Source organism: Bufo gargarizans, chromosome 3 (assembly GCF_014858855.1).
Source record: "Bufo gargarizans isolate SCDJY-AF-19 chromosome 3, ASM1485885v1, whole genome shotgun sequence".
Classification (NCBI taxonomy): Eukaryota; Metazoa; Chordata; class Amphibia; order Anura; family Bufonidae; genus Bufo; species Bufo gargarizans.
In genome coordinates, this window is record NC_058082.1 from 553,401,613 (window position 1) to 553,427,663 (window position 26,051).

A 26,051-nucleotide genomic window follows, 5' to 3' on the forward strand; every position below is an offset into this window, starting at 1 on the left:
ATTTTTCTTGCAGGATGGAAAAACACGGTGCCCTGTGCGCTCCCATCCGGCCGGGTCCTGAAAAAAGTGTATACGGTACTTTTTTATTTCTTTCACAATGGAATTCCATGGCGATGCCGCGGTGTCCGGCTTCTGTGTATGCTGAACATATGACAAAAACCCGCCCTTACATGCCCGATCCAGCACGTCCGTTATTTTCATTGTTCTGCTGATCTAACAGAGCAGAACAACAGAAATAAATAGCGGTGGTGTGAACGGGGCCTGAGACGTGGGTACGGAGGGAACCATTACTAATCTAAACAGCAGCAGGCAATTATAGCCAAGTGATAAAGTCCAGTCCAATATGGCGGATCCTCCCTGTACTTTATCATTTGGTTATAATATCCTGCATTCACTACACCGCACACATCAGTGCGTGGCGCAGAGCGCGTTACGCGGTGTGATGATCTAACACACACAGATACATTACAAGAAAGCTTAGCGTAGCTCATTCTTAGTCGCAGGTGCACATCCATAAAGCCAGCACAAACAGGTATATGGCAGCACAAAATCTCACATACAAACAATAAAACTGAAATAGGGATTATACTAAATTAAAGCGGTATTATACCTACTATAAATGAAGAAAAATAGAAGCTCTTTGCACACATTTTTGATCAAACGTGTGCTTGTACAGGCGCATTACATTATGAGTGCAGCTCTGGAGTACAAAACAGGATGTAACGGAGGATCAGTAAAGGATAAGTAATCTAAGGCTACTGTCACACTGGTGTTTTTACTGGATCCGGCAGGGTTCAGCAAAAACTCCTCCGTTACTGATAATACAACCGTCTGCGTCTGCTATGAACGGATCCAGTTGCATTATCTCTAACATTGCCAAGACGGATCCGTTTTCTATTCCCTTGCATTGTGGGTCATGACTGATCCATCTTGCTCTGCATCCCAGGACAGAAAGCAAACGGCAGCATGCTCTCCGGTATGAGAACGGAACGGAATGCATTTTGGACTGTTCCGTTCTGTTCCCATTGATAATGAATGGGGACAAAACGGAAGCGTTTTTTCCCAGTAAAACGGATCTCAATACCGGAGAATATTAACGCTAGTGTGAAAGTAGCCTAATGTATGTACACAGTGACTGCACCAGCAGAATAGTGAGTGCAGCTCTGGAGTATAATACAGGATAAGTAATGTATGTACACGGTGACTGCACCAGCAGAATAGTGAGTGCAGCTCTGGAGTATAATACAGGATGTAACTCAGGATCAGTACAGGATAAGTAATGTATGTACACAGTGACTGCCCCAGCAGAATAGTGAGTGCAGCTCTGGAGTATAATACAGGATGTAACTCAGGATCAGTACAGGATAAGTAATGTATGTACACAGTGACTTCACAGGCAGAATAGTGAGTGCAGCTCTGGAGTATAATACAGGATAAGTAATGTATGTACACAGTGACTGTACCAGCAGAATAGTGAGTGCCGCTCTGGGGTATAATACAGGATGTAACTCAGGATCAGTACAGGATAAGTAATGTACGTACATAGTCACTCCACCAGCAGAATAGTGAGTGCAGCTCTGGAGTAAAATACAGGATGTAACTCAGGATCAGTACAGGATAAGTAATGTATGTACACGGTGACTGCACCAGCAGAATAGTGAGTGCAGCTCTGGAGTATAATACAGGATGTAACTCAGGATCAGTACAGGATAAGTAATGTATGTACACGGTGACTGCAGGTCTGGAGTATAATACAGGATGTAACTCAGGATCAGTACAGGATAAGTAATGTATGTACACGGTGACTGCACCAGCAGAATAGTGAGTGCAGCTCTGGAGTATAATACAGGATGTAACTCAGGATCAGTACAGGATAAGTAATGTATGTACACAGTGACTGCACTAGCAGAATAGTGAGTGCAGCTCTGGAGTATAATACAGGATGAGTAATGTGTGTACACAGTGACTGCACCAGCAGAATAGTGAGTGCAGCTCTGGAGTATAATACAGGATGAGTAATGTATGTACACATACCGTATTAGTCATGGGTTGCTTGTTCCAGCCAAGAATAATCACAGATTATGTGAAAATAATTTCTACATAAATAAATGTTATATTTTCTAGAAAAAAAAATGACAAGCAGCTCTTGTAATTAAAGGCTTCCTGTGTTTTGGGTGTGATGCAGAGCTCCTGCTGCAGATGATGAGGGTTATGGTCTTCGTCCTGCAGCTGCGCGGTTCATCCTCCACTTACAGTTCTCTGTTGTCTGAACTGATCTTGAAGTCGGGGAGGAGTTCGGCCACTCTCTTTCTCAGCGCCGCTCTTCGCTCCTCCTGTAATCTCAGCTCCTTCAGCACCTTTGGGAACCGTCTCCATGTTCGGAGCGCGCTCAGCAGGATCCTCCTGGAGACAATGGGCGCAGTAATGAAGATTGTGTATTCTCCTGACCTGCAGATTTTGGACCAGCCCTTTAAGCCCTTCTCCACCCACCTCTGGTTGTGCTCCGCTGCCATCCTCTGCTTTTCCCACATGGCTATCTTCTCCTCCTGCGCCACGTCCAGCCAGGCTATAAATGTCCTTCTCTGTAGATTCGCCCTGTGGCGCCGCACTGCCCTCTCCTCCTGGATGGACAGGTAGTCCTTGTACTGAAACACAGATGAGTGAGGCCTGCATTACATGATGACCATGGGGCATGCTTTATGGTCATGGTCTTCCGGAGGGGAAGCTGCACTTTGCAGTAGCTCTCTAATAGAAGAGGGGTCTCCAGCTTCCTATATCTACCTCCATATAGCCCGAGGCGGACCCCTTACCATGGGAAGTACAGGGGCAGCCTGAAGATTATTATACCACCAAGTTCTCCTCACCTTGAGCCAGTGCTGGAAGGTTCTCCTTAACAGTAAAGTGGTGCACAGCTGGTCTGCCCGCTGGATCTTCTCCGTCACAATCTCCCTTGCTGTTTGTGACCAGCAAAGGAGGCCGCGTCTCAGGAGGACATGACCGTAATGAGACTCTGCCCGCTACAGAGGAGGAAGATAAAATGGAGACATAACAGATTATTATAATAGAAAAATGTATGAGACTGTCAGAGCGGAACTTCATAAATGATAAGAACATATTTTAGATTTCATCTACATAGAATTACCTGTGCTGATTCTACTCCAGAGCTGCACTCACTATTCTGCTGGTGCAGTCACTGTGTACATACATTACTTATCCTGTACTGATCCTGAGTTACATCCTGTATTATACCCCAGAGCTGCACTCACTATTCTGCTGGTGCAGTCACTGTGTACATACATTACTTATCCTGTACTGATCCTGAGTTACATCCTGTATTATACTCCAGAGCTGCACTCACTATTCTGCTGGTGCAGTCACTGTGTACATACATTACTTATCCTGTACTGATCCTGAGTTACATCCTGTATTATACCCCAGAGCTGCACTCACTATTCTGCTGGTGAAGTCACTGTGTACATACATTACTTATCCTGTACTGATCCCGAGTTACATCCTGTATTATACTCCAGAGCTGCACTCACTATTCTGCCGGTGCAGTCACCGTGTACATACATTACTTATCCTGTACTGATCCTGAGTTACATCCTGTATTATACTCCAGAGCTGCACTCACTATTCTGCTGGTGCAGTCACTGTGTACATACATTACTTATCCTGTACTGATCCTGAGTTACATCCTGTATTATACTCCAGAGCTGCACTCACTATTCTGCTGGTGCAGTCACTGTGTACATACATTACTTATCCTGTACTGATCCTGAGTTACATCCTGTATTATACTCCAGAGCTGCACTCACTATTTTGCTGGTGCAGTCACTGTGTACATACATTACTTATCCTGTACTGATCCTGAGTTACATCCTGTATTATACTCCAGAGCTGCACTCACTATTCTGCTGGTGCAGTCACTGTGTACATACATTACTTATCCTGTACTGATCCTGAGTTACATCCTGTATTATACTCCAGAGCTGCACTCACTATTCTGCTGGTGCAGTCACTGTGTACATACATTACTTATCCTGTACTGATCCTGAGTTACCTCCTGTATTATACTCCAGAGCTGCACTCACTATTCTGCTGGTGCAGTCACTGTGTACATACATTACTTATCCTGTATTATACCCCAGAGCTGCACTCACTATTCTGCTGGTGCAGTCACTGTGTACATACATTACTTATCCTGTACTGATCCTGAGTTACATCCTGTATTATACTCCAGAGCTGCACTCACTATTCAGGTACCAGGGAAGGGCAGCAGTGGACTATAACCCTGCGGCTGCTCTCTGCTGTGCCCTATTCAGAATACAGTCGTCATTACAGCTGTTTGTGTTCTGTAAATCTGGAATGCAGTAGGTTTGTTACATTGTGTCAGTCTCCTCTTTCATTCCTGACCCCTTTGCTGCCGTTACCTCCACATTACTCCGGCACTGCTCCAGCAGCCTCTTCCAGGGCTCCAGACCACAGGACCTCAGCAGCCTCCTGTCATCATGCAGCCTCGCTTTCTCCAGGAGCTCTCGCTCGCTCTGCAGCCTCCTTTGCTTCTCCTCTTCTTTCTGTGGAATGAGGAGAGTTGGATCAGTACCAGCAGTGTGACAATGTGCCGGCGGGTTCCAGAAGCCTGGCGCCATTACCTGTCTCTGCAGCCTCTTCTCCTCCCTCTTCCTCTCCAGCTGCGCCTCCTTCTCTGCCATCTCCATCTGTAGCCTCTGTTCCTCTGCCGCCCGCAGCTGGGCCTGTAGATGGTGAAGACATATAAAGTCACCAAATAGCTCACAGATTCGCACGGAGTGGCCACGTTTAGAGACCCACATCAGACTGTGGGCCTTCAGCCACTGCTCGTGACATAGACTTCACTAGAAATACTGGCCCACGTGGACAGGACATTGTATGAACATCCAGTTCTTCCTTGAAATAGAGATGCTCTAGAATGAGATGGTGGCGTTATGGCATGGGGCATGTCCTGCTGCCATAGAAGGATAGAAGTGGTCGGCCATGATGCATAGGTCCCCTGTATCCACAGAGGACCCGGGGTGGGCCAGGAAAGCATTCCCCACACCATTGCTCCTCTGTCGATTCCTGCTGCTTGTCCTCCATCAGCATGGTGCAGCAGGAATCTTCATTCATCGGAGCGGGCGACGTGTTTTCACTGATCTTTGTGCTCTTTTGCGTTTCCCTTGTACAGTAATGGGCCCGGTGACGGTCCAATCACGGGAGCCCCAGCAGTGGCCGTTCAGTGTGTCCTCACCAGCTTCTCCTCCTCACGCCTCCTCCTCATCTCCTCCAGTAGTCGCCTCCTTTCTGCACGCTGCGCTGCTCTCTCCTCCATGGCTGCACCAAGAAAGGAACAAAATGAATTAAAAAGTGATAATCACAAAAATGCAGCATATGGCATCATGCAACACTGCACATCAACTGTAAGACTGCATGTCCCTACTATCCAATTGTGACACTGCACGTCCTCCCTCCATCAGCTGTGACGCTGCGCGTCCTCCCTCCATCAGCTGTGACGCTGCGCGTCCTCCCTCCATCAGTAGTGACGTTGCACGTCCTCCCTCCATCAGCAGTGACGCTGCGCGTCCTCCCTCCATCAGCAGTGACCCTGCGCTGTCCTCCCTCCATCAGCAGTGACCCTGCGCTGTCCTCCCTCCATCAGCAGTGACCCTGCGCTGTCCTCCCTCCATCAGCAGTGACCCTGCGCTGTCCTCCCTCCATCAGCTGTGACGCTGCGCATCCTCCCTCCATCAGCTGTGACCCTGCACCCCCTCCCTCCATCAGCTGTGACGCTGCATGCCCTCCCTCCATCAGCAGTGACCCTGCGCTGTCCTCCCTCCATCAGCAGTGACCCTGCGCTGTCCTCCCTCCATCAGCTGTGACGCTGCACGCCCTCCCTCCATCAGCTGTGACCCTGCACCCCCTCCCTCCATCAGCTGTGACCCTGCACCCCCTCCCTCCATCAGCTGTGACGCTGCACGCCCTCCCTCCATCAGCTGTGACGCTGCACGTCCTCCCTCCATCAGCAGTGACGCTGCACGTCCTCCCTCCATCAGCTGTGACGCTGCACGCCCTCCCTCCATCAGCAGTGACCCTGCGCTGTCCTCCCTCCATCAGCAGTGACCCTGCGCTGTCCTCCCTCCATCAGCTGTGACGCTGCACGCCCTCCCTCCATCAGCTGTGACCCTGCACCCCCTCCCTCCATCAGCTGTGACCCTGCACCCCCTCCCTCCATCAGCTGTGACGCTGCACGCCCTCCCTCCATCAGCTGTGACGCTGCACGTCCTCCCTCCATCAGCAGTGACGCTGCACGTCCTCCCTCCATCAGCTGTGACGCTGCACGCCCTCCCTCCATCAGCAGTGACCCTGCACCCCCTCCCTCCATCAGCTGTGACGCTGCACGCCCTCCCTCCATCAGCAGTGACGTTGCACTCCCTCCCTCCATCAGCAGTGACCCTGCGCTGTCCTCCCTCCATCAGCTGTGACGCTGCACGCCCTCCCTCCATCAGCTGTGACGCTGCACGCCCTCCCTCCATCAGCTGTGACGTTGCACGCCCTCCCTCCATCAGCTGTGACGCTGCACGCCCTCCCTCCATCAGCAGTGACGTTGCACGCCCTCCCTCCATCAGCTGTGACGCTGCACGCCCTCCCTCCATCAGCAGTGACCCTGCGCTGTCCTCCGTCCCCTCTGCACCATGCTTGTTCACCAATACTTTGCTCCTGTCAGGTCCCTCTCCTGATTCCTACCTGTAACTGCAGGATGAGGGGTAGTCCTTCTAGACGCGGACACAGCGCTGTGGGCGGGGCTTGTGCTGGGCAGTTCCGATTGTGTAGATGATGGCGGCAATCTATGAAGACAAAAGAATCCATAATTTGGGTTGACTCCTCAGTAGCGTTTCAGGAGGGCGTCCCACCCGGCTCCCCCAGAGTCCGGAATGGTACATTGGGGTCATTCACTAACACTAGTCTGGCGTTAACAAAGTCACAAGCCCCAATATTTTGTCGCACTAGGTATTTTTACGCCGACAGGGCCGAGGCAATCAGCCCCAGAAAACTAACATTTACTTCTGAAAACCGGTGTAAATGCTGGTGTCACTGCAGACGTCCATGACCTTTGGCAGCTAAGGGGGAATTGAAGACCGGTGTAATGGGGCTCATTGACAAATAACCCCCACTGTCTACTAATGCTACAGGCGACAACCCCACTGGCAGCAGGAATGGCAGTCCTACTGGTTGTCACTCAGCTTTCCCAGGACCAGATGTAACTATAATAAAGGCAGAAATACGGTTTGACGTTAGGGTTTGTACCTGTGAGGGGTCTCGTGTGTGGGCGAGGCCTGGGTCGAGGGGTCATTGCCCGTTCTGTGGGTGACCCGGCGGGACAGTTCTGCGGTCACAGCGCTGGCGTTTTTGGCTTCCTGCTTGGCGATCATGAGTCTCTGATTCTCCATCAGACCGAGGATCATCTCTTTCTGCTCCTGCAGCTGCCGCTTCTGCTCCTCGATCAGCTTTTGCTGGAAAACTTGGCGGTTCTCAAAATTTTCCCCATAAGGTGGGATCTTCTTATGATGACTGGACCCCTGGGGGGCACTGCGAGTCTGCAGTCGGTGCCTCTCCAGCTCTTCGCGGGTGAGGGATGCATGCTGGGGTGTCACCTGCCAGGCATACCTGGGACCGTCGGCCTTTTTCCTGTGTGGTGTGACTGGAGCTTCAGTCTTTGGGCTGCCGCTCTCTTCCACCTGTAAACCATCAGGAGACAGATGAGGTGACAGCGCAGGATTCCAGCTCTGAGGCAAAAACTACTCAGAGGGACCCTTGATAGTGTCACATGAAATGTGAGCAGTGCCACCTACAGGAAAGAGGCGGAATTTCAGCCATTTCAGGGGAGAGGATGACTGTAGGACAGGAGAATACAGTCTATTGCCCCCTGTTATCAGCCATTTCAGGGGAGAGGATGACTGTAGGACAGGAGAATACAATCTATTGCCCCCTGTTATCAGCCATTTCAGGGGAGAGGATGACTGTAGGACAGGAGAACACAGTCTATTGCCCTTGTTATCAGCCATTTCAGGGGAGAGGATGACTGTAGGACAGGAGAATACAGTCTATTGCCCCCTGTTATCAGCCATTTCAGGGGAGAGGATGACTGTAGGACAGGAGAATACAGTCTATTGCCCCCTGTTATCAGCCATTTCAGGGGAGAGGATGACTGTAGGACAGGAGAATACAGTCTATTGCCCCCTGTTATCAGCCATTTCAGGGGAGAGGATGACTGTAGGACAGGAGAATACAGTCTATTGCTCCCTGTTATCAGCCATTTCAGGGGAGAGGATGACTGTAGGACAGGAGAATACAGTATATTGCCCCCTGTTATCAGCCATTTCAGGGGAGAGGATGACTGTAGGACAGGAGAATACAGTCTATTGCCCCCTGTTATCAGCCATTTCAGGGGAGAGGATGACTGTAGGACAGGAGAATACAGTCTATTGCTCCCTGTTATCAGCCATTTCAGGGGGAGGATGACTGTAGGACAGGAGAATACAGTCTATTGCCCCCTGTTATCAGCCATTTCAGGGGAGAGGATGACTGTAGGACAGGAGAATACAGTCTATTGCCCCCTGTTATCAGCCATTTCAGGGGAGAGGATGACTGTAGGACAGGAGAATACAGTCTATTGCTCCCTGTTATCAGCCATTTCAGGGGAGAGGATGACTGTAGGACAGGAGAATACAGTCTATTGCCCCTGTTATCAGCCATTTCAGGGGAGAGGATGACTGTAGGACAGGAGAATACAAGTCTATTGCTCCCTGTTATCAGCCATTTCAGGGGAGAGGATGACTGTAGGACAGGAGAATACAGTCTATTGCCTCCTGTTATCAGCCATTTCAGGGGAGAGGATGACTGTAGGACAGGAGAATACAGTCTATTGCCCCCTGTTATCAGCCATTTCAGGGGAGAGGATGACTGTAGGACAGGAGAATACAGTCTATTGCTCCCTGTTATCAGCCATTTCAGGGGAGAGGATGACTGTAGGACAGGAGAATACAGTCTATTGCCCCCTGTTATCAGCCATTTCAGGGGGGAGGATGACTGTAGGACAGGAGAATACAGTCTATTGCTCCCTGTTATCAGCCATTTCAGGGGAGAGGATGACTGTAGAACAGGAGAATACAGTCTATTGCTCCCTGTTATCAGCCATTTCAGGGGAGAGGATGACTGTAGGACAGGAGAATACAGTCTATTGCCTCCTGTTATCAGCCATTTCAGGGGAGAGGATGACTGTAGGACAGGAGAATACAGTCTATTGCCCCCTGTTATCAGCCATTTCAGGGGAGAGGATGTCTGTAGGACAGGAGAATACAGTCTATTGCTCCCTGTTATCAGCCATTTCAGGGGAGAGGATGACTGTAGGACAGGAGAATACAGTCTATTGCTCCCTGTTATCAGCCATTTCAGGGGAGAGGATGACTGTAGGACAGGAGAATACAGTCTATTGCCCCCTGTTATCACCCATTTCAGGGGAGAGGATGACTGTAGGACAGGAGAATACAGTCTATTGCTCCCTGTTATCAGCCATTTCAGGGGAGAGGATGACTGTAGGACAGGAGAATACAGTCTATTGCTCCCTGTTATCAGCCATTTCAGGGGAGAGGATGACTGTAGGACAGGAGAATACAGTCTATTGCCCCCTGTTATCAGCCATTTCAGAGGAGAGGATGACTGTAGGACAGGAGAATACAATCTATTGCTCCCTGTTATCAGCCATTTCAGGAGAGAGGATGACTGTAGGACAGGAGAATACAGTCTATTGCTCCTGTTATCAGCCATTTCAGAGGAGAGGATGACTGTAGGACAGGAGAATACAGTCTATTGCCCCCTGTTATCAGCCATTTCAGAGGAGAGGATGACTGTAGGACAGGAGAATACAGTCTATTGCCCCCTGTTATCAGCCATTTCAGGGGAGAGGATGACTGTAGGACAGGAGAATACAGTCTATTGCCCCCTGTTATCAGCCATTTCAGGGGAGAGGATGACTGTAGCACAGGAGAATACAGTCTATTGCCCCCTGTTATCAGCCATTTCAGGGGAGAGGATGACTGTAGGACAGGAGAATACAGTCTATTGCTCCCTGTTATCAGCCATTTCAGGGGAGAGGATGACTGTAGGACAGGAGAATACAGTCTATTGCCCCCTGTTATCAGCCATTTCAGGGGAGAGGATGACTGTAGGACAGGAGAATACAGTCTATTGCTCCCTGTTATCAGCCATTTCAGGGGAGAGGATGACTGTAGGACAGGAGAATACAATCTATTGCTCCCTGTTATCAGCCATTTCAGGGGAGAGGATGACTGTAGGACAGGAGAATACAGTCTATTGCCCCTGTTATCAGCCATTTCAGGGGGAGGATGACTGTAGGACAGGAGAATACAGTCTATTGCCTCCTGTTATCAGCCATTTCAGAGGAGAGGATGACTGTAGGACAGGAGAATACAATCTATTGCCCCCTGTTATCAGCCATTTCAGAGGAGAGGATGACTGTAGGACAGGAGAATACAATCTATTGTCCCCTGTTATCAGCCATTTCAGGGGGGAGGATGACTGTAGGACAGGAGAATACAGTCTATTGCCCCCTGTTATCAGCCATTTCAGGGGAGAGGATGACTGTAGGACAGGAGAATACAGTCTATTGCCTCCTGTTATCAGCCATTTCAGAGGAGAGGATGACTGTAGGACAGGAGAATACAGTCTATTACCCCCTGTTATCCGCCATTTCAGGGGAGAGGATGACTGTAGGACAGGAGAATACAGTCTATTGCCCTCTGTTATCAGCCATGTCAGGGGAGAGGATGACTGTAGGACAGGAGAATACAGTCTATTGCCCCCTGTTATCAGCCATTTCAGGGGAGAGAACGGCTGTAGTGTTCTTCAGGGATGAGTGGCAGAATCATTATACAGCATACATTGAATGTCTGCTATCTGTCCTCCACTCAGGCTAATAAAAGAGGGTCCTGAGTAGAGACCCCCCTACTCCTGTCAGCCATATGCTTCAATAGGGAATATAGTACAGACCTTAACGTGAACTAACCCAATTACACTGCAGGTATCATGGTGACAGGAGGAGTTACCTTAGACTCTTTGGTCTCTTGGCTGCTCACAATCGCCAACCTCTGATCTTCATTGGTCTGTTTGTGGCCCCCGATAGATGAGGCTGCGTCCAGGAGAGCCACCATCTTCCTCTTAGTTTCCTCTTTCTGGGCCTCCAGCACTCTCTTCTCTTTCTCGCCTCGGCACCAGAGCTGCCACTCTACCAGGAAGCGTCGTAGGAGGCGTCTGTTGTAGCACTCTGCTGCGGCCTGTTGTTTCCTGGAGACAACGTGTAGTCACATATACGGTGAAAAGCAGCCAGAACAGGGAAATCGCAGCACGCTCTACTCTTGTCCATTATTTACTCAAGACTCAATCATTCAAATGAACGGGTCTGTGGAAAAACTGACCGCACCCAAGCTCTGTCCGTGTAAAAAGACGCACAACAAAAAACGTGAGCTCCAACCATGTGTGGTCCATGTAAAAAAAGACACACGATGGGTGGCAAGTACAAAAATCTAGTTTTCTCATCCGTCTCATTGGGGGGCACAGGCTTGACCATGGAATGTTACAGAGCAGTCCCAAGAGTGGGCATAAACAAGAGCCCTCCGGCCAATCGGAGAACCACCGTCTGCAAAACTCTACGCCCCAGAGAAGCGTCAGGAGACGTAAAGGTGTGTACACCCATGATGCACTGCCCAAAAGGCCCCCACTGCCCGAACAGAATGATCAGTAACCTGGAAGGGTGGGGCCCGGTCGCTGACGCGGTACGCTTCCACAATGGCCAAACAAATCCATCGGGAAATGGAAGTTTTAGACGCAGCCAGCCCTCGTCTCAGCCCCTCTGGAATGACAAACAGGGAGTCCGTCCGCTGGAAAGATGACGTCTGGGACAGATAGATACGAACGTCTCGTACCAAATCCAGAGTGTGGAGCGACTGCTCACGAGGATGAGACAGGGCAGGACAAAAGGAAGGTAGAATGATCTCTTCATTGAGATGGAATGCCGACACAACCTTCGGAAGGACTGGACCGGGCGAAGGACTACTCTGTCCAGATAGAGGACCAGGAAGGGCGACCGACAGGAAAATGCAGCGAGTTCCAACTGGAACTGATTGCCACAAAAAAGCCACCTTGTAGGACAGGAAGCGAAGCGACACCTGCTGCAAAGGCTCAAATGGTGAAGACTGGAGAGCGCTGAGCACTAGATTAAGATCCCAAGGATTCAACGGAGGACGGAAAGGGGGCGCAGCGTGCGCAAGCCCCTGCAGAAAGGTCCGAACCGCAGAAAGCGAAGCCAAGTTCCACTGACAAAGAATGGAAAGAGCCAAAACTTGCCCTTTGAGGGAGCTGAGAGCCAGCCCCAAGTCCACGCCCGACTGCAGGAAAGACAAGAGTCGCGGTAACGAGAAACGAATGGGAGACAGCTGGTGACACTCGCACCAACTAAAGTAGGACTTCCAGGTCCGGTGTTAGATTCGGGAAGACAGCAGTTTTCTGGCACAAATCATGGTCTGGACAACAGCCTCGGAGAAACCCCGAGCCCTTAGTACGGCAGATTCAACAGCCATGCCATTAAATGTAGAGATCCTAAATTCGGGTGGAAGATCGGTCCCTGCGACAAGAGAACCTCCCGAAGGGGAAGACGCCAGGGTTCGTCGGCGAGGAGGGTGACTAGAGATGCGTGCCACCCTCGGCGGGCCACGAGAATGACGATCGGACCTTCTGACCTGATCTTCCAGAGGAGACGCGGAAGGAGGGGAAGAGGAGGGAACACGTAAGGAAATGTGAACCGACTCCACGGAATCACTAGGGCGTCGTACGCCAGGGCCATGGGATCCTCACAGATGGCTAGAAAAACTTGCGGATGAAGAGACCATTCACCGGGATCGGGACGCTCCCGGCTGAGGAAGTCAGCGATCCAGTTGTCGATGCCGGGGATGTGAACTGCCGACAGTGCCAAAACATGGCTCTCCGCCCAACTGAGAATCAGAGCTGTTTCGGCCATGGCTACCAGGCTCCGGGTGCCGCCCTGGTGAATGAGGTACGCCACAGCCGTGGAGTTGTCAGACTGAATTCGAACCGGACGTCCCCAGAGATGGTCAGTCCAACGAAGCAGAGAGAGAAGAATCGCTCTCAATTCCAGAATGTTGATTGAGAGGGAGCGCTCCTCGCGTGACCACCCACCTTGTGTGGATAGATTTCCCAACACTTTCCCCCAACCCTGGAGGCTTGCATCCGTTGTCAGCACCGTCCAACGGAGAGGAAGGAAAGAGCGGCCCGACATCAGCATCGGGGAAACCAACCACCACCTGAGGGCCCGGCGGGTTGGGGAAGGGAGACGTATGGGCCGATCCAAGGAGGCTGGAGAACAGTCCCAATTGGTTAGAATGGCTCGCTGCGAAGGCGGAGACCATGTGACCCAGAGCCCGCATGCAGTTACGAATTGAAAGAGGACGGGGCCGCAACAAGGTGAGAATCTGAAGACGGAGAGTGGATAGCTTCTCCGGGGGTCAAAAGTACCTTGGCCTGAAAGGTGTTGAGTTACATGCCCAGAAAGGTTAGCCACTGAGATGGATAAAGACATGACTTTTGCCGGTTCAGGATCCATCAGAAACATTCCCGGGTGTCCAGGACTATGTGCAGGTTGTCCGCCCTTGCCCGGAATGACGGACCCTTTATCAGGATATCGTCCAAATATGGAATCGCCAATCTACCCCTGGCATATAGCAGGGCCATGACCGTCTCCAGAACCTTTATAAAGACTCTGGGAGCTGTGGCCAGGCCGAACGGGAGCGCCACAAACTGGTAGCGAAAGGAACCCACTGCGAACCGAAGAAACTTTTGGTGACTGATACAGATGGGAAAAAGAAGATAAGCGTCCTTGATGTCTATCGAGGGCAGGTACTCCCCCAGTTCCATGGACGCAATGACCGATCTCAGGGACTCCATTCGGAAGCGGCGGAGCCGAAGGAAGTGGTTGAGTGCTTTGAGGTGCGGAACGTCTCCGGGATGATCACTCCCTGCCGCAGAAGTGTGTGAATAGCCTGAAAAAAGGAATTTGGGGGAGAGGGAGAGGTCGGGCTAGAAGAGTGGAAAAAAAATAAAAAAATCGGGATGGAGGGGTGGACCTGAATTCCAGCTTGTAACCCTCTGAGATGACCCCCTCAACCCAGGCATCTGAGACGTGAGCCAGCCAAACTTGCCGAAACAGATGAAGCCGGCCGTCCACCCAATCGGAGGGCGCCGGAAGCTGCACGTCATGCAGAGGAGGTCTTGGGGTTATAGTACTTGGAGCCCTGTTGATGGGGACGCCAGGAAAGGCGAGGTTTGAAGGAAGGCTTGCGCTTCTGATCCGGGGCAGACTTGTCGGTTGGCCGCTTGGGGCTGGAAAAACTCTGAAAGGGGCGAAAAAGAGGTTTACGCTTTTTTGAATTGTTGAAACGAACCCTGTTCTGTGGTAAATGAGTGCTCTTACCACCTGTAGCGTCAGAAAGGATCTCGTCCAGGCGTTTGCCAAAAAGTCTGCTGCTGGTAAAGGGGAGGGCCGTCAGGGTCCGCTTTGAAGCATTATCTGCCGCCCAGCAGGAGAGCCATAGGGTACAGCGAATAGCCACCAACAGGGCTGACGAGCGGGCCATTAACCTGGCCGTGTCCAGAGAGGCATCGCAAATATATGCACTGGCATGGGAGAACTGCAGGGCAATATCGGAAAGTTCCCCCGAGAAGAAACCCTGACGTAGATTGTTTGCGCACTCACCCATAGCTTTGCTCACAAATGTAGAGGCAAAAACCGGTCGCAGGGCCGTGCCCACTGCTTCAAAGGATGATTTTGTGAAAGATTCCAATTTTTTTCCCCTGATATCAGAGAAAAAAAGCCCCATCCGCCATCGGCAAAGTGGTATGTTTTGCTAAGCGGGATAATGGCGGGTCAACTATAGGGGAGGACGACCACTTAGTCAAATCCTCCGGAAATGGATAAAGGACGTCTAAGCGTTTTGGTAAGGCAAAACGTCTATCAGGAAAATGCCTCTCCTTGGAAAGGGGAATCAAAATCATGGTGGTTGGGAAAACATTTGGGCGAGCGACGGGATCTCCTGAAGGAAAAACTCGAGCCGGCCGATGAGGGTGCGGGGTCCTCAACCTGTAAAGGTCTCTATAACCGCTGTAATGAGATTGTCCACCATGGAGGACAGTTTTGAAGACTGACCCTCAGAAGAGACAAAATCTGCATCTGAAAACCTCTCCTCAGAACATGCCTCTTCCAAGGAGGACACGTCTGAGTGAGACTCTCTGGGAGGTGGCGGAGAGGCAGAGGAAACGGGAGACGCAGACACCCTTTAGGGGGAGGATGGTCGGCCCGTTTAGCGGGAAGGCCGCGATGGGAATGACCCCCAGGATCCCCCGAGTCGGACTGGTCAGAGGACGTCCTTGTGGACAAACGCCCCAGTATTTCCACAATGGCTTTGTTGGTGTGGGAGACGTCCTGTACATCCTTGACAGGGAGGCGCCCACTCCGGCTCTACCATGGGCTGGACGGGGGGACGGGGGGGGGGGGGGGCGACTGGGTCAGGGTCCGAGCCACTTGGCGGTGGAGCAGAGCACGAAGAGCAGAGGGGATCTAACTGACCGGATGGAAATTTTGAGCGACAAGAAGCACAAGCAAAATAGTGCACAGAAGTGACCACCTGCTGTGGGGCCTGGGGTCTGAGCTCGGACATAAGGAGTACCCTTGTAGTGACAGGTAGGGGGATGAGGGGGGTAGGTTTAACCCTGTAGGAAGGGGAGACAGAGCTTACCCGGCCTGTGTCCCTCAATGCAGCTTGTCCGGAGGTGCCTTGAGCCAGAGTCCCGCAGAGGTCCACTTGAAACAGGAGGTGGGTGGAGGCAGAAAAGGCGCCAAGACTCGCGCCAGGATACAGATGAAGGAGGGGGAGCGGGGAGAACTTCATGTCCCGCCCCCCAAAAAGAGTTGGTCCCCAGCAAAAACGGGGGGAAGCGCAGGCCTGATCCTTCTGCTGACCCTGCTAAAGAGGTCTATCCCCCGGACCCCCCCCCCCCCCCCACCTTGCAGGATAGCGGAGTTGCTGCTAGAGCCCCGGCTAAACGGCGGGAGAGAAGAACCCCCAGGGGGCCGATGCGGGAGTAGACCGCAGAGAAGCCGGGGCCTCAATTAGCAGGACGAAGTCCCCCAAGGAGAGGGGGTATTGCGCAGCGGACGCTTCACCAAAACTGATTCAGCTTAGTCCCTGTAGGAAGGGTAAAGCTGACGGGAGGAGCTCACACCTTGGTGCTTAGTGTCGCCTCCTAGTGGCAACAGCTATACCCATGGTCAAGCCTGTGTCCCCCAATGATACGGATGAGTAAAGACACACAATGGGCCGCGTGTGAGCGCCAACAGGAAGGAATCATGGACGACTAGTATGGCTTCCGAATGAAGGAGCATCCAAGCAGTAATGGTTCTCAGATAAAGATAAGAGAACACTTGATCCGCATCTGGGACCCCCGACCGTCCTGAATGCGTCACTTTATTATTGCGAATTTCTTTGCAAAAAAATAAAGAAAAAAAAATAGAGAAACATTAAAGGGGTTCTCTGACTTCAGCAAGTGGCATCTATCATATAGATGCAGCTAATACAAGGCACTTACTAATGTATTGTGATTCTCCATATTGTCTCCTTTGCTGGCTGGATTTATTTTCCCATCACATTATACACTGCTCGTTTCCATGGTTACGACCACCCTGTAATCCAGCAGGGGTGGTCGTGCCTGCACACTTTAGGAAAAAGCGCCGGCCTCTCTGGTGGCCAGGACCATGGGAGCGCACATAGGGTGGTGATTTTTCCTGTAATGTGCAAGCACGACCACCACTGATGGATTGCAGGGTGGTCATAACCATGGAAAGGAGCAGGGTATAATGTGATGGAAAAATGAAGCAACATGGAGAATCACAATACATTAGGAAGCGCCTTGTATTGACTTCCTCTACATAATAAATGCCATTTGCTGGAGTGACAACCCCTTTAAATCTCCTGCTTACAAGCCGCTGTTCAGACATAGAGGTCATTACAGGAGGTGTGAATGTGATCCCCGGTACCTGTTCTGATCCCTCAGTTCGTTCTCCATTTGCCGACTCTCCCGCTCCATCTTCTCCAACCACGCGTGGTCCCTCCAGGCCCGGAACGTCTTTAGTTGAAGCTTCCAGTCAGCCAGGGCCCGGGCCTTGCCCATCCTCAGCCTGCGCTCCAGCACCAGCTTGTACCAGGTGGTGAAGTGTTTCTGGAGGCACTGAAAAGACACAGACATCAGATTAGTGTCAGGAGGCCCGTAAAAGACCCCATCATTTCACAATAAAGATCCCGCACATTATAATGACCCAACATCCTCTATAATCAGGAAGAAAGGCGATTCCATAGTGACCCGATTGTCCATTATAACCTGCTGACATGTTTAGAGGGAACCAGGGTGTCCAGGATCGGTGCAATAATCTGTAGCTTTTCTGTGGGCAAACCCTCAACAGTCCCAGCTGAGAAATAAAGGATGTGATGGCTAATAACAGGGAGCAATAGACTGTATTCTCCTGTCCTACAGTCATCCTCTCCCCTGAAATGGCTGATAACAGGGGGCAATAGACTGTATTCTCCTGTCCTACAGTCATCCTCTCCTCTGAAATGGCTGATAACAGGGGGCAATAGACTGTATTCTCCTGTCCTACAGTCATCCTCTCCTCTGAAATGGCTGATAACAGGGAGCAATAGACTGTATTCTCCTGTCCTACAGTCATCCCCTCCCCTGAAATGGCTGATAACAGGGGCAATAGACTGTATTCTCCTGTCCTACAGTCATCCTCTCCCCTGAAATGGCTGATAACAGGGGGCAATAGACTGTATTCTCCTGTCCTACAGTCATCCTCTCCCCTGAAATGGCTGATAACAGGGGGCAATAGACTGTATTCTCCTGTCCTACAGTCATCCTCTCCCCTGAAATGGCTGATAACAGGAGACAATAGACTGTATTCTCCTGTCCTACAGTCATCCTCTCCCCTGACATGGCTGATAACAGGGGGCAATAGACTGTATTCTCCTGTCCTACAGTCATCCTCTCCCCTGAAATGGCTGATAACAGGGGGCAATAGACTGTATTCTCCTGTCCTACAGTCATCCTCTCCCCTGAAATGGCTGATAACAGGGGGCAATAGACTGTATTCTCCTGTCCTACAGTCATCCTCTCCCCTGAAATGGCTGATAACAGGGAGCAATAGACTGTATTCTCCTGTCCTACAGTCATCCTCTCCCCTGAAATGGCTGATAACAGGGAGCAATAGACTGTATTCTCCTGTCCTACAGTCATCCTCTCCCCTGAAATGGCTGATAACAGGGGGCAATAGACTGTATTCTCCTGTCCTACAGTCATCCTCTCCCCTGAAATGGCTGATAACAGGGGGCAATAGACTGTATTCTCCTGTCCTACAGTCATCCTCCCCCCTGAAATGGCTGATAACAGGGGGCAATAGACTGTATTCTCCTGTCCTACAGTCATCCTCTCCCCTGAAATGGCTGATAACAGGAGGCAATAGACTGTATTCTCCTGTCCTACAGTCATCCTCTCCCCTGAAATGGCTGATAACAGGGGGCAATAGACTGTATTCTCCTGTCCTACAGTCATCCTCTCCCCTGAAATGGCTGATAACAGGGGGCAATAGACTGTATTCTCCTGTCCTACAGTCATCCTCTCCCCTGAAATGGCTGATAACAGGGGGCAATAGACTGTATTCTCCTGTCCTACTGTCATCCTCTCCCCTGAAATGGCTGATAACAGGGGGCAATAGACTGTATTCTCCTGTCCTACAGTCATCCTCTCCCCTGAAATGGCTGATAACAGGGAGCAATAGACTGTATTCTCCTGTCCTACAGTCATCCTCTCCCCTGAAATGGCTGATAACAGGGGGCAATAGACTGTATTCTCCTGCCCTACAGTCATCCTCTCCTCTGAAATGGCTGATAACAGGGGGCAATAGACTGTATTCTCCTGTCCTACAGTCATCCTCTCCCCTGAAATGGCTGATAACAGGGGGCAATAGACTGTATTCTCCTGTCCTACAGTCATCCTCTCCTCTGAAATGGCTGATAACAGGGAGCAATAGACTGTATTCTCCTGTCCTACAGTCATCCTCTCCCCTGAAATGGCTGATAACAGGGGGCAATAGACTGTATTCTCCTGTCCTACAGTCATCCTCTCCCCTGAAATGGCTGATAACAGAGAGCAATAGACTGTATTCTCCTGTCCTACAGTCATCCTCTCCCCTGAAATGGCTGATAACAGGAGGCAATAGACTGTATTCTCCTGTCCTACAGTCATCCTCTCCCCTGAAATGGCTGATAACAGGGGGCAATAGACTGTATTCTCCTGTCCTACAGTCATCCTCTCCCCCTGAAATGGCTGATAACAGGGGGCAATAGACTGTATTCTCCTGTCCTACAGTCATCCTCTCCCCTGAAATGGCTGATAACAGGGGGCAATAGACTGTATTCTCCTGTCCTACAGTCATCCTCTCCCCTGAAATGGCTGATAACAGGGGGCAATAGACTGTATTCTCCTGTCCTACAGTCATCCTCTCCCCTGAAATGGCTGATAACAGGGGGCAATAGACTGTATTCTCCTGTCCTACAGTCATCCTCTCCCCTGAAATGGCTGATAACAGGGGGCAATAGACTGTATTCTCCTGTCCTACAGTCATCCTCTCCCCTGAAATGGCTGATAACAGGGGGCAATAGACTGTATTCTCCTGTCCTACAGTCATCCTCTCCCCTGAAATGGCTGATAACAGGGGGCAATAGACTGTATTCTCCTGTCCTACAGTCATCCTCTCCCCTGAAATGGCTGATAACAGGGGCAATAGACTGTATTCTCCTGTCCTACAGTCATCCTCTCCCCTGAAATGGCTGATAACAGGGGCAATAGACTGTATTCTCCTGTCCTACAGTCATCCTCTCCCCTGAAATGGCTGATAACAGGGGCAATAGACTGTATTCTCCTGTCCTACAGTCATCCTCTCCCCTGAAATGGCTGATAACAGGGGCAATAGACTGTATTCTCCTGTCCTACAGTCATCCTCTCCCCTGAAATGGCTGATAACAGGGAGGCAATAGACTGTATTCTCCTGTCCTACAGTCATCCTCTCCCCTGAAATGGCTGATAACAGGGGGCAATAGACTGTATTCTCCTGTCCTACAGTCATCCTCTCCCCTGAAATGGCTGATAACAGGGGGCAATAGACTGTATTCTCCTGTCCTACAGTCATCCTCTCCCCTGAAATGGCTGATAACAGGGGGCAATAGACTGTATTCTCCTGTCCTACAGTCATCCTCTCCCCTGAAATGGCTGATAACAGGGGGCAATAGACTGTATTCTCCTGTCCTACAGTCATCCTCTCCCCTGAAATGGCTGATAACAGGGGCAATAGACTGTATTCTCCTGTCCTACAGTCATCCTCTCCCCTGAAATGGCTGATAACAGGGGGCAATAGACTGTATTCTCCTGTCCTACAGTCATCCTCTCCCCTGAAATGGCTGATAACAGGGGGCAATAGACTGTATTCTCCTGTCCTACAGTCATCCTCTCCCCTGAAATGGCTGATAACAGGGGGCAATAGACTGTATTCTCCTGTCCTACAGTCATCCTCTCCCCTGAAATGGCTGATAACAGGAGGCAATAGACTGTATTCTCCTGTCCTACAGTCATCCTCTCCCCTGAAATGGCTGATAACAGGGGCAATAGACTGTATTCTCCTGTCCTACAGTCATCCTCTCCCCTGAAATGGCTGATAACAGGGAGCAATAGACTGTATTCTCCTGTCCTACAGTCATCCTCTCCTCTGAAATGGCTGATAACAGGGGGCAATAGACTGTATTCTCCTGTCCTACAGTCATCCTCTCCCCTGAAATGGCTGATAACAGGGGGCAATAGACTGTATTCTCCTGTCCTACAGTCATCCTCTCCCCTGAAATGGCTGATAACAGGGAGCAATAGTCTGTATTCTCCTGTCCTACAGTCATCCTCTCCTCTGAAATGGCTGATAACAGGGAGCAATAGACTGTATTCTCCTGTCCTACAGTCATCCTCTCCCCTGAAATGGCTGATAACAGGGAGCAATAGTCTGTATTCTCCTGTCCTACAGTCATCCTCTCCTCTGAAATGGCTGATAACAGGGGGCAATAGACTGTATTCTCCTGTCCTACAGTCATCCTCTCCCCTGAAATGGCTGATAACAGGGAGCAATAGTCTGTATTCTCCTGTCCTACAGTCATCCTCTCCTCTGAAATGGCTGATAACAGGGAGCAATAGTCTGTATTCTCCTGTCCTACAGTCATCCTCTCCTCTGAAATGGCTGATAACAGGGGGCAATAGACTGTATTCTCCTGTCCTACAGTCATCCTCTCCCCTGAAATGGCTGATAACAGGGGGCAATAGTCTGTATTCTCCTGTCCTACAGTCATCCTCTCCTCTGAAATGGCTGATAACAGGGAGCAATAGACTGTATTCTCCTGTCCTACAGTCATCCTCTCCCCTGAAATGGCTGATAACAGGGGGCAATAGACTGTATTCTCCTGTCCTACAGTCATCCTCCCCCCTGAAATGGCTGATAACAGAGGGCAATACTTTACACTGCAGCTGATAACAGGGGGCAATACTTTAAACTGCAGCTGATAACAGGGGGCAGTAGACTGTATTCTCCTGTCCTACAGTCATCCTCTCCCCTGAAATGGCTGATAACAGGAGGCAATAGACTGTATTCTCCTGTCCTACAGTCATCCCCTCCCCTGAAATGGCTGATAACAGGGGGCAATAGACTGTATTCTCCTGTCCTACAGTCATCCTCTCCCCTGAAATGGCTGATAACAGGGAGCAATACTTTACACTGCAGCTGATAACAGGGGGCAGTAGACTGTACTTCCTCACCCGGTGGTTTTCCGCGTAGATCTGCTGGAGGAGCTCCTGGATCTCGGCTTGTTTCTGGAGTCTCCCGCTCTCCGGCTCCTCGGTCGCTCTTCGTGTCCTCTGCGTGGTCTCCTCCTTCTTCTCCGGCTCCTGTCTCCTCAGTTCTCTAGAAAGAGAAGTAGAAAGGGATAAAGGATAACAGAACGCTCCTCGCCCTCTTCTAGATGACAACTACAGGAGCCATCACCCAGCTTTCCCAGGCCCCTGTATGGTACATGGTATACACTGGATGCATCCAGAGAAAGCTGTATCATGGCGGCCGTCCTTACGCTCTCCTGGCCTCCTCCATCGCTCTCTTGCGCTCGCTCATGTCTTTGCGCAGTTTCACCATCTCTCTCTGGATCGCCTCCTCTTCCTTCTTGGCCTTCAGCGCTTTCTGCCGGTTCTCCTCCTGGACCAGGCTCTGCGCCTCCGTCAGAGCCGACCTCTTCAGCGTCAGCTCCTGCCTCCGCCTCTCCGCCTCCCTCTGCCGACGCAACCGGTTCTCCTTTACCTGCCGAAGTCACGTGATTTCTCATTAAGGGTGAAGCACATTGTAATCACATCAGAAGAGCTGCAGTGTAAAGCATAGCAGAGAGACAGAACAGCAGCCATAGCTGCGCCTAAAAGGAGCAGACCTGCAGTAAAAAGCATGGATGAGTGACATAGCAGCAGCCTTAACCTCTCATGAGACAGGAGGAGGATTTTAGATAACCTCCGACTACAACAGAGAATGCCACTCAACTGGGGTCACTGATCATACCTGTGCCCTGATAAAGCAAAGCTGCAGTGTAAAGTATGAGCAAGGAAAGTGCAGTGGCCGTAACCTTTGACATCTTCAGATTACCTTACACTATATTTCATAGTATGTGGAATATCTTTCTGTGGCTCCCATTATTACAGTGCATTCTCTACCCCACCTGCTGGTGTCGCACTTCCATGGTGACTCTTGGGTCCCTCTGTTTATGGACTTTAGGACTCCTCTCACTCCTGAGATTTTCCAGTATCCCGGAATCCATCACTTCCTTCTGTAGAAGTTTCTGCAGGAAATCCTGAGTGTTCAAAGTCTCGGTCTCCTTCTCCAGATAATCGTAGAGATCTGCAAGACGCACGGGGGGGATTGTGAACCGCACAAGATTTCCAGCCATCGAGGTCTATGTCCACAGGCAGTGCTGTATGTATGGCAGACATCAGTCTGGGGCGACGTCAGACCCCATTACGGTCCCTTAATACACCACATTGCTTCAATGTGAGCAGCTAGCCAAAAAAGGGACTATGACGGCTGCAGGTGATGCTATTGAGGGGTGATTTCAGACCCCACTGTGGTCTCCCACTATCCAGCACTGCCCTCATCCTACAGACCTACCATCAAACCTGCTGTACTTGACAAACTGTGGAGGGGAAGGTTTCGCTGGCTCGATGGGGTCCACTTCAGGCTCGTTCTCGTCCTCGCTGCCAATCTCCAGCTTCAGCTTACTGCCCAACCACTCGCTCAGCAGATCCTGGGCTGAAGGGTTATACATTAACGAGACAAAACTACATCCCCATCATCCCCCATGTGGAGCTGCATGGAAACCTCCAACAAGCTGCTGTTGGCGGAGATTATCAATGTACAGTCATTGTAATCATGGCTTGTGTGAAGACCCCAAACAGTCCGAGCGCCCAACCCGTCCCCCGGAGAGTCCTCCGCTCCTCCACGTTATACAGCAAAGAGACACAGAATAAAACCAAAGGATCCATCAACAGCAATTTGTTGACAGTTTCCAAAAATAGGCAACCTGTATGCCGGTATATTACGGACTCTTCAGGGACGTTACCTTCAGTATAGGCATCGTCATGGTCGTGCAGCTGGTCCGCGGACTGCAGCTCCAGTGCCGGGGGTCTCTTTGTGCGCCGGGTGGGTTTCTTGGAGGAAAACACTTCAGACACGGCAAATTCTGAGGCCTGCTCCACCTTCTGTAGGAGGCGATAATCAGGGGTGAAAGATGTAATAAATCCCGCTCAGAGGCCCCGCTATCTGCCTCGGGGGCAATAATAAATGTGACACACGGGGACCTGAGGGGGCATAAATAAAGGCAGCACCCTGCTCTTTACTGACAAAGGGCAAGAACCCCGAATTCAGTGGATGGAGGAGAAGTCAGGTGTGACCCCCAGGGATCTGTATCCACTACTCCGGCTGGACTGTGAGGGCACATACACACGTATCTAACACTGTATCCGAGCCTCCAGGGTCCATACCTTAATCCAGTGCTCCACATTGTCATAGTCAAAAGTCGACTGTGGAAAGAAAGAAGCGACAGATGAAAAATCATGTGACTGTATCTAATCCTCTCCTGTGTGATACTGTCTGCTGAGCCGTGTATCTAATCCTATCCTGTGTGATACTGTCTGCTGAGCTGTGTATCTAATCCTATCCTGTGTGATACTGTCTGCTGAGCTGTGTATCTAATCCTATCCTGTGTGATACTGTCTGCTGAGCTGTGTATCTAATCCTATCCTGTGTGATACTGTCTGCTGAGCTGTGTATCTAATCCTATCCTGTGTGATACTGTCTGCAGAGCTGTGTATCTAATCCTATCCTGTGTGATACTGTCTGCTGAGCTGTGTATCTAATCCTCTCCTGTGTGATACTGTCTGCTGAGCTGTGTATCTAATCCTATCCTGTGTGATACTGTCTGCTGAGCTGTGTATCTAATCCTATCCTGTGTGATACTGTCTGCTGAGCTGTGTATCTAATCCTATCCTGTGTGATACTCCCTGCTGAGCTGTGTATCTAATCCTATCCTGTGTGATACTCCCTGCTGAGCTGTGTATCTAATCCTATCCTGTGTGACACTGTCTGCTGAGCTGTGTATCTAATCCTGTCCTGTGTGATACTCCCTGCTGAGCTGTGTATCTAATCCTATCCTGTGTGATACTGTCTGCTGAGCTGTGTATCTAATCCTATCCTGTGTGATACTGTCTGCTGAGCTGTGTATCTAATCCTATCCTGTGTGATATTGTCTGCTGAGCTGTGTATCTAATCCTATCCTGTGTGATACTGTCTGCTGAGCTGTGTATCTAATCCTATCCTGTGTGATACCGTCTGCTGAGCTGCGTATCTAATCCTATCCTGTGTGATACTGTCTGCTGAGCTGTGTATCTAATCCTATCCTGTGTGATACTGCCTGCTGAGCTGTGTATCTAATCCTATCCTGTGTGATACAGTCTGCTGAGCTGTGTATCTAATCCTATCCTGGGTGATACTGTCTGCTGAGCTGTGTATCTAATCCTATCCTGTGTGATACTGTCTGCTGAGCTGTGTATCTAATCCTCTCCTGTGTGATACTGTCTGCTGAGCTGTGTATCTAATCCTATCCTGTGTGATACTGTCTGCTGAGCTGTGTATCTAATCCTATCCTGTGTGATACAGTCTGCTGAGCTGTGTATCTAATCCTATCCTGTGTGATACTGTCTGCTGAGCTGTGTATCTAATCCTCTCCTGTGTGATACTGTCTGCGGAGCTGTGTATCTAATCCTATCCTGTGTGATACTGGCTGCTGAGCTGTGTATCTAATCCTATCTTGTGTGATACAGTCTGCTGGGCTGTGTATCTAATCCTCTCCTGTGAGATGTATCTAAGCTCATTGTATCACACAACACATTAATTCCCCATTATGGGGACAGCAGGGGCCATTAGTTGGGGGCCTAACCTTAGCCTTGGCTCCGGAGGTTTGCCTCCTCCAGCGGTACAGCTCAGGCTTGTGGCTCCCGGCCTTCGTGGCCTCCCCGGCTTCCTTCAGCATCCTCCTGGCCTGCACCGGGCTCACCTGCCGGCAGAGGTACGGAGACACCGGACGATGTCGGGAATTGTAGTTCTGCAGATGACGTTTTTTCTTCCCTCCGATACAGAAGAAAACACACCTGGACTACGAATCCCACAATTCAGCAGGCGCAACGGAAGCGTCTTCAGGTTTCCATAGTTACATTACGTT

General features: G+C 50.5%; 1 protein-coding gene across 1 annotated transcript; it reads right to left on the reverse strand.

Annotated features, from left to right (window-relative positions):
• Window positions 1-1,961: 1,961 nt before the first annotated feature.
• On the reverse strand, window positions 1,962-25,995 carry CCDC191 (coiled-coil domain containing 191). The gene is made up of 17 exons (XM_044284162.1): window positions 25,770-25,995; window positions 24,316-24,354; window positions 23,895-24,033; window positions 23,444-23,584; window positions 22,998-23,176; window positions 22,368-22,591; window positions 22,060-22,204; window positions 17,198-17,388; window positions 11,142-11,379; window positions 7,324-7,754; window positions 6,763-6,863; window positions 5,270-5,352; window positions 4,656-4,757; window positions 4,434-4,577; window positions 2,865-3,017; window positions 2,491-2,645; window positions 1,962-2,403 (listed from the first exon to the last, which is right to left on the reverse strand). Exons 1-17 carry the CDS (start codon window positions 25,860-25,862, stop codon window positions 2,250-2,252), a joined length of 2,712 nt encoding a protein of 903 aa, XP_044140097.1. The 5' UTR covers window positions 25,863-25,995; the 3' UTR covers window positions 1,962-2,249.
• Between the last annotated feature and the right edge of the window lie 56 nt (window positions 25,996-26,051).

Coding starts and splice junctions, on each gene's coding strand:
- CCDC191 (XM_044284162.1), bottom strand. CDS start 25,862: ATGCTGAAGGAAGCCGGGGAGGCCACGAAGGCCGGGAGCCACAAGCCT. Junction 23,177..23,443: donor CAAGTACAGCAGGTTTGATG/GTAGGTCTGTAG, acceptor TGCGTCTTGCAG/ATCTCTACGATTATCTGGAG. Junction 22,592..22,997: donor TGGAAGTGCGACACCAGCAG/GTGGGGTAGAGA, acceptor TGACTTCGGCAG/GTAAAGGAGAACCGGTTGCG.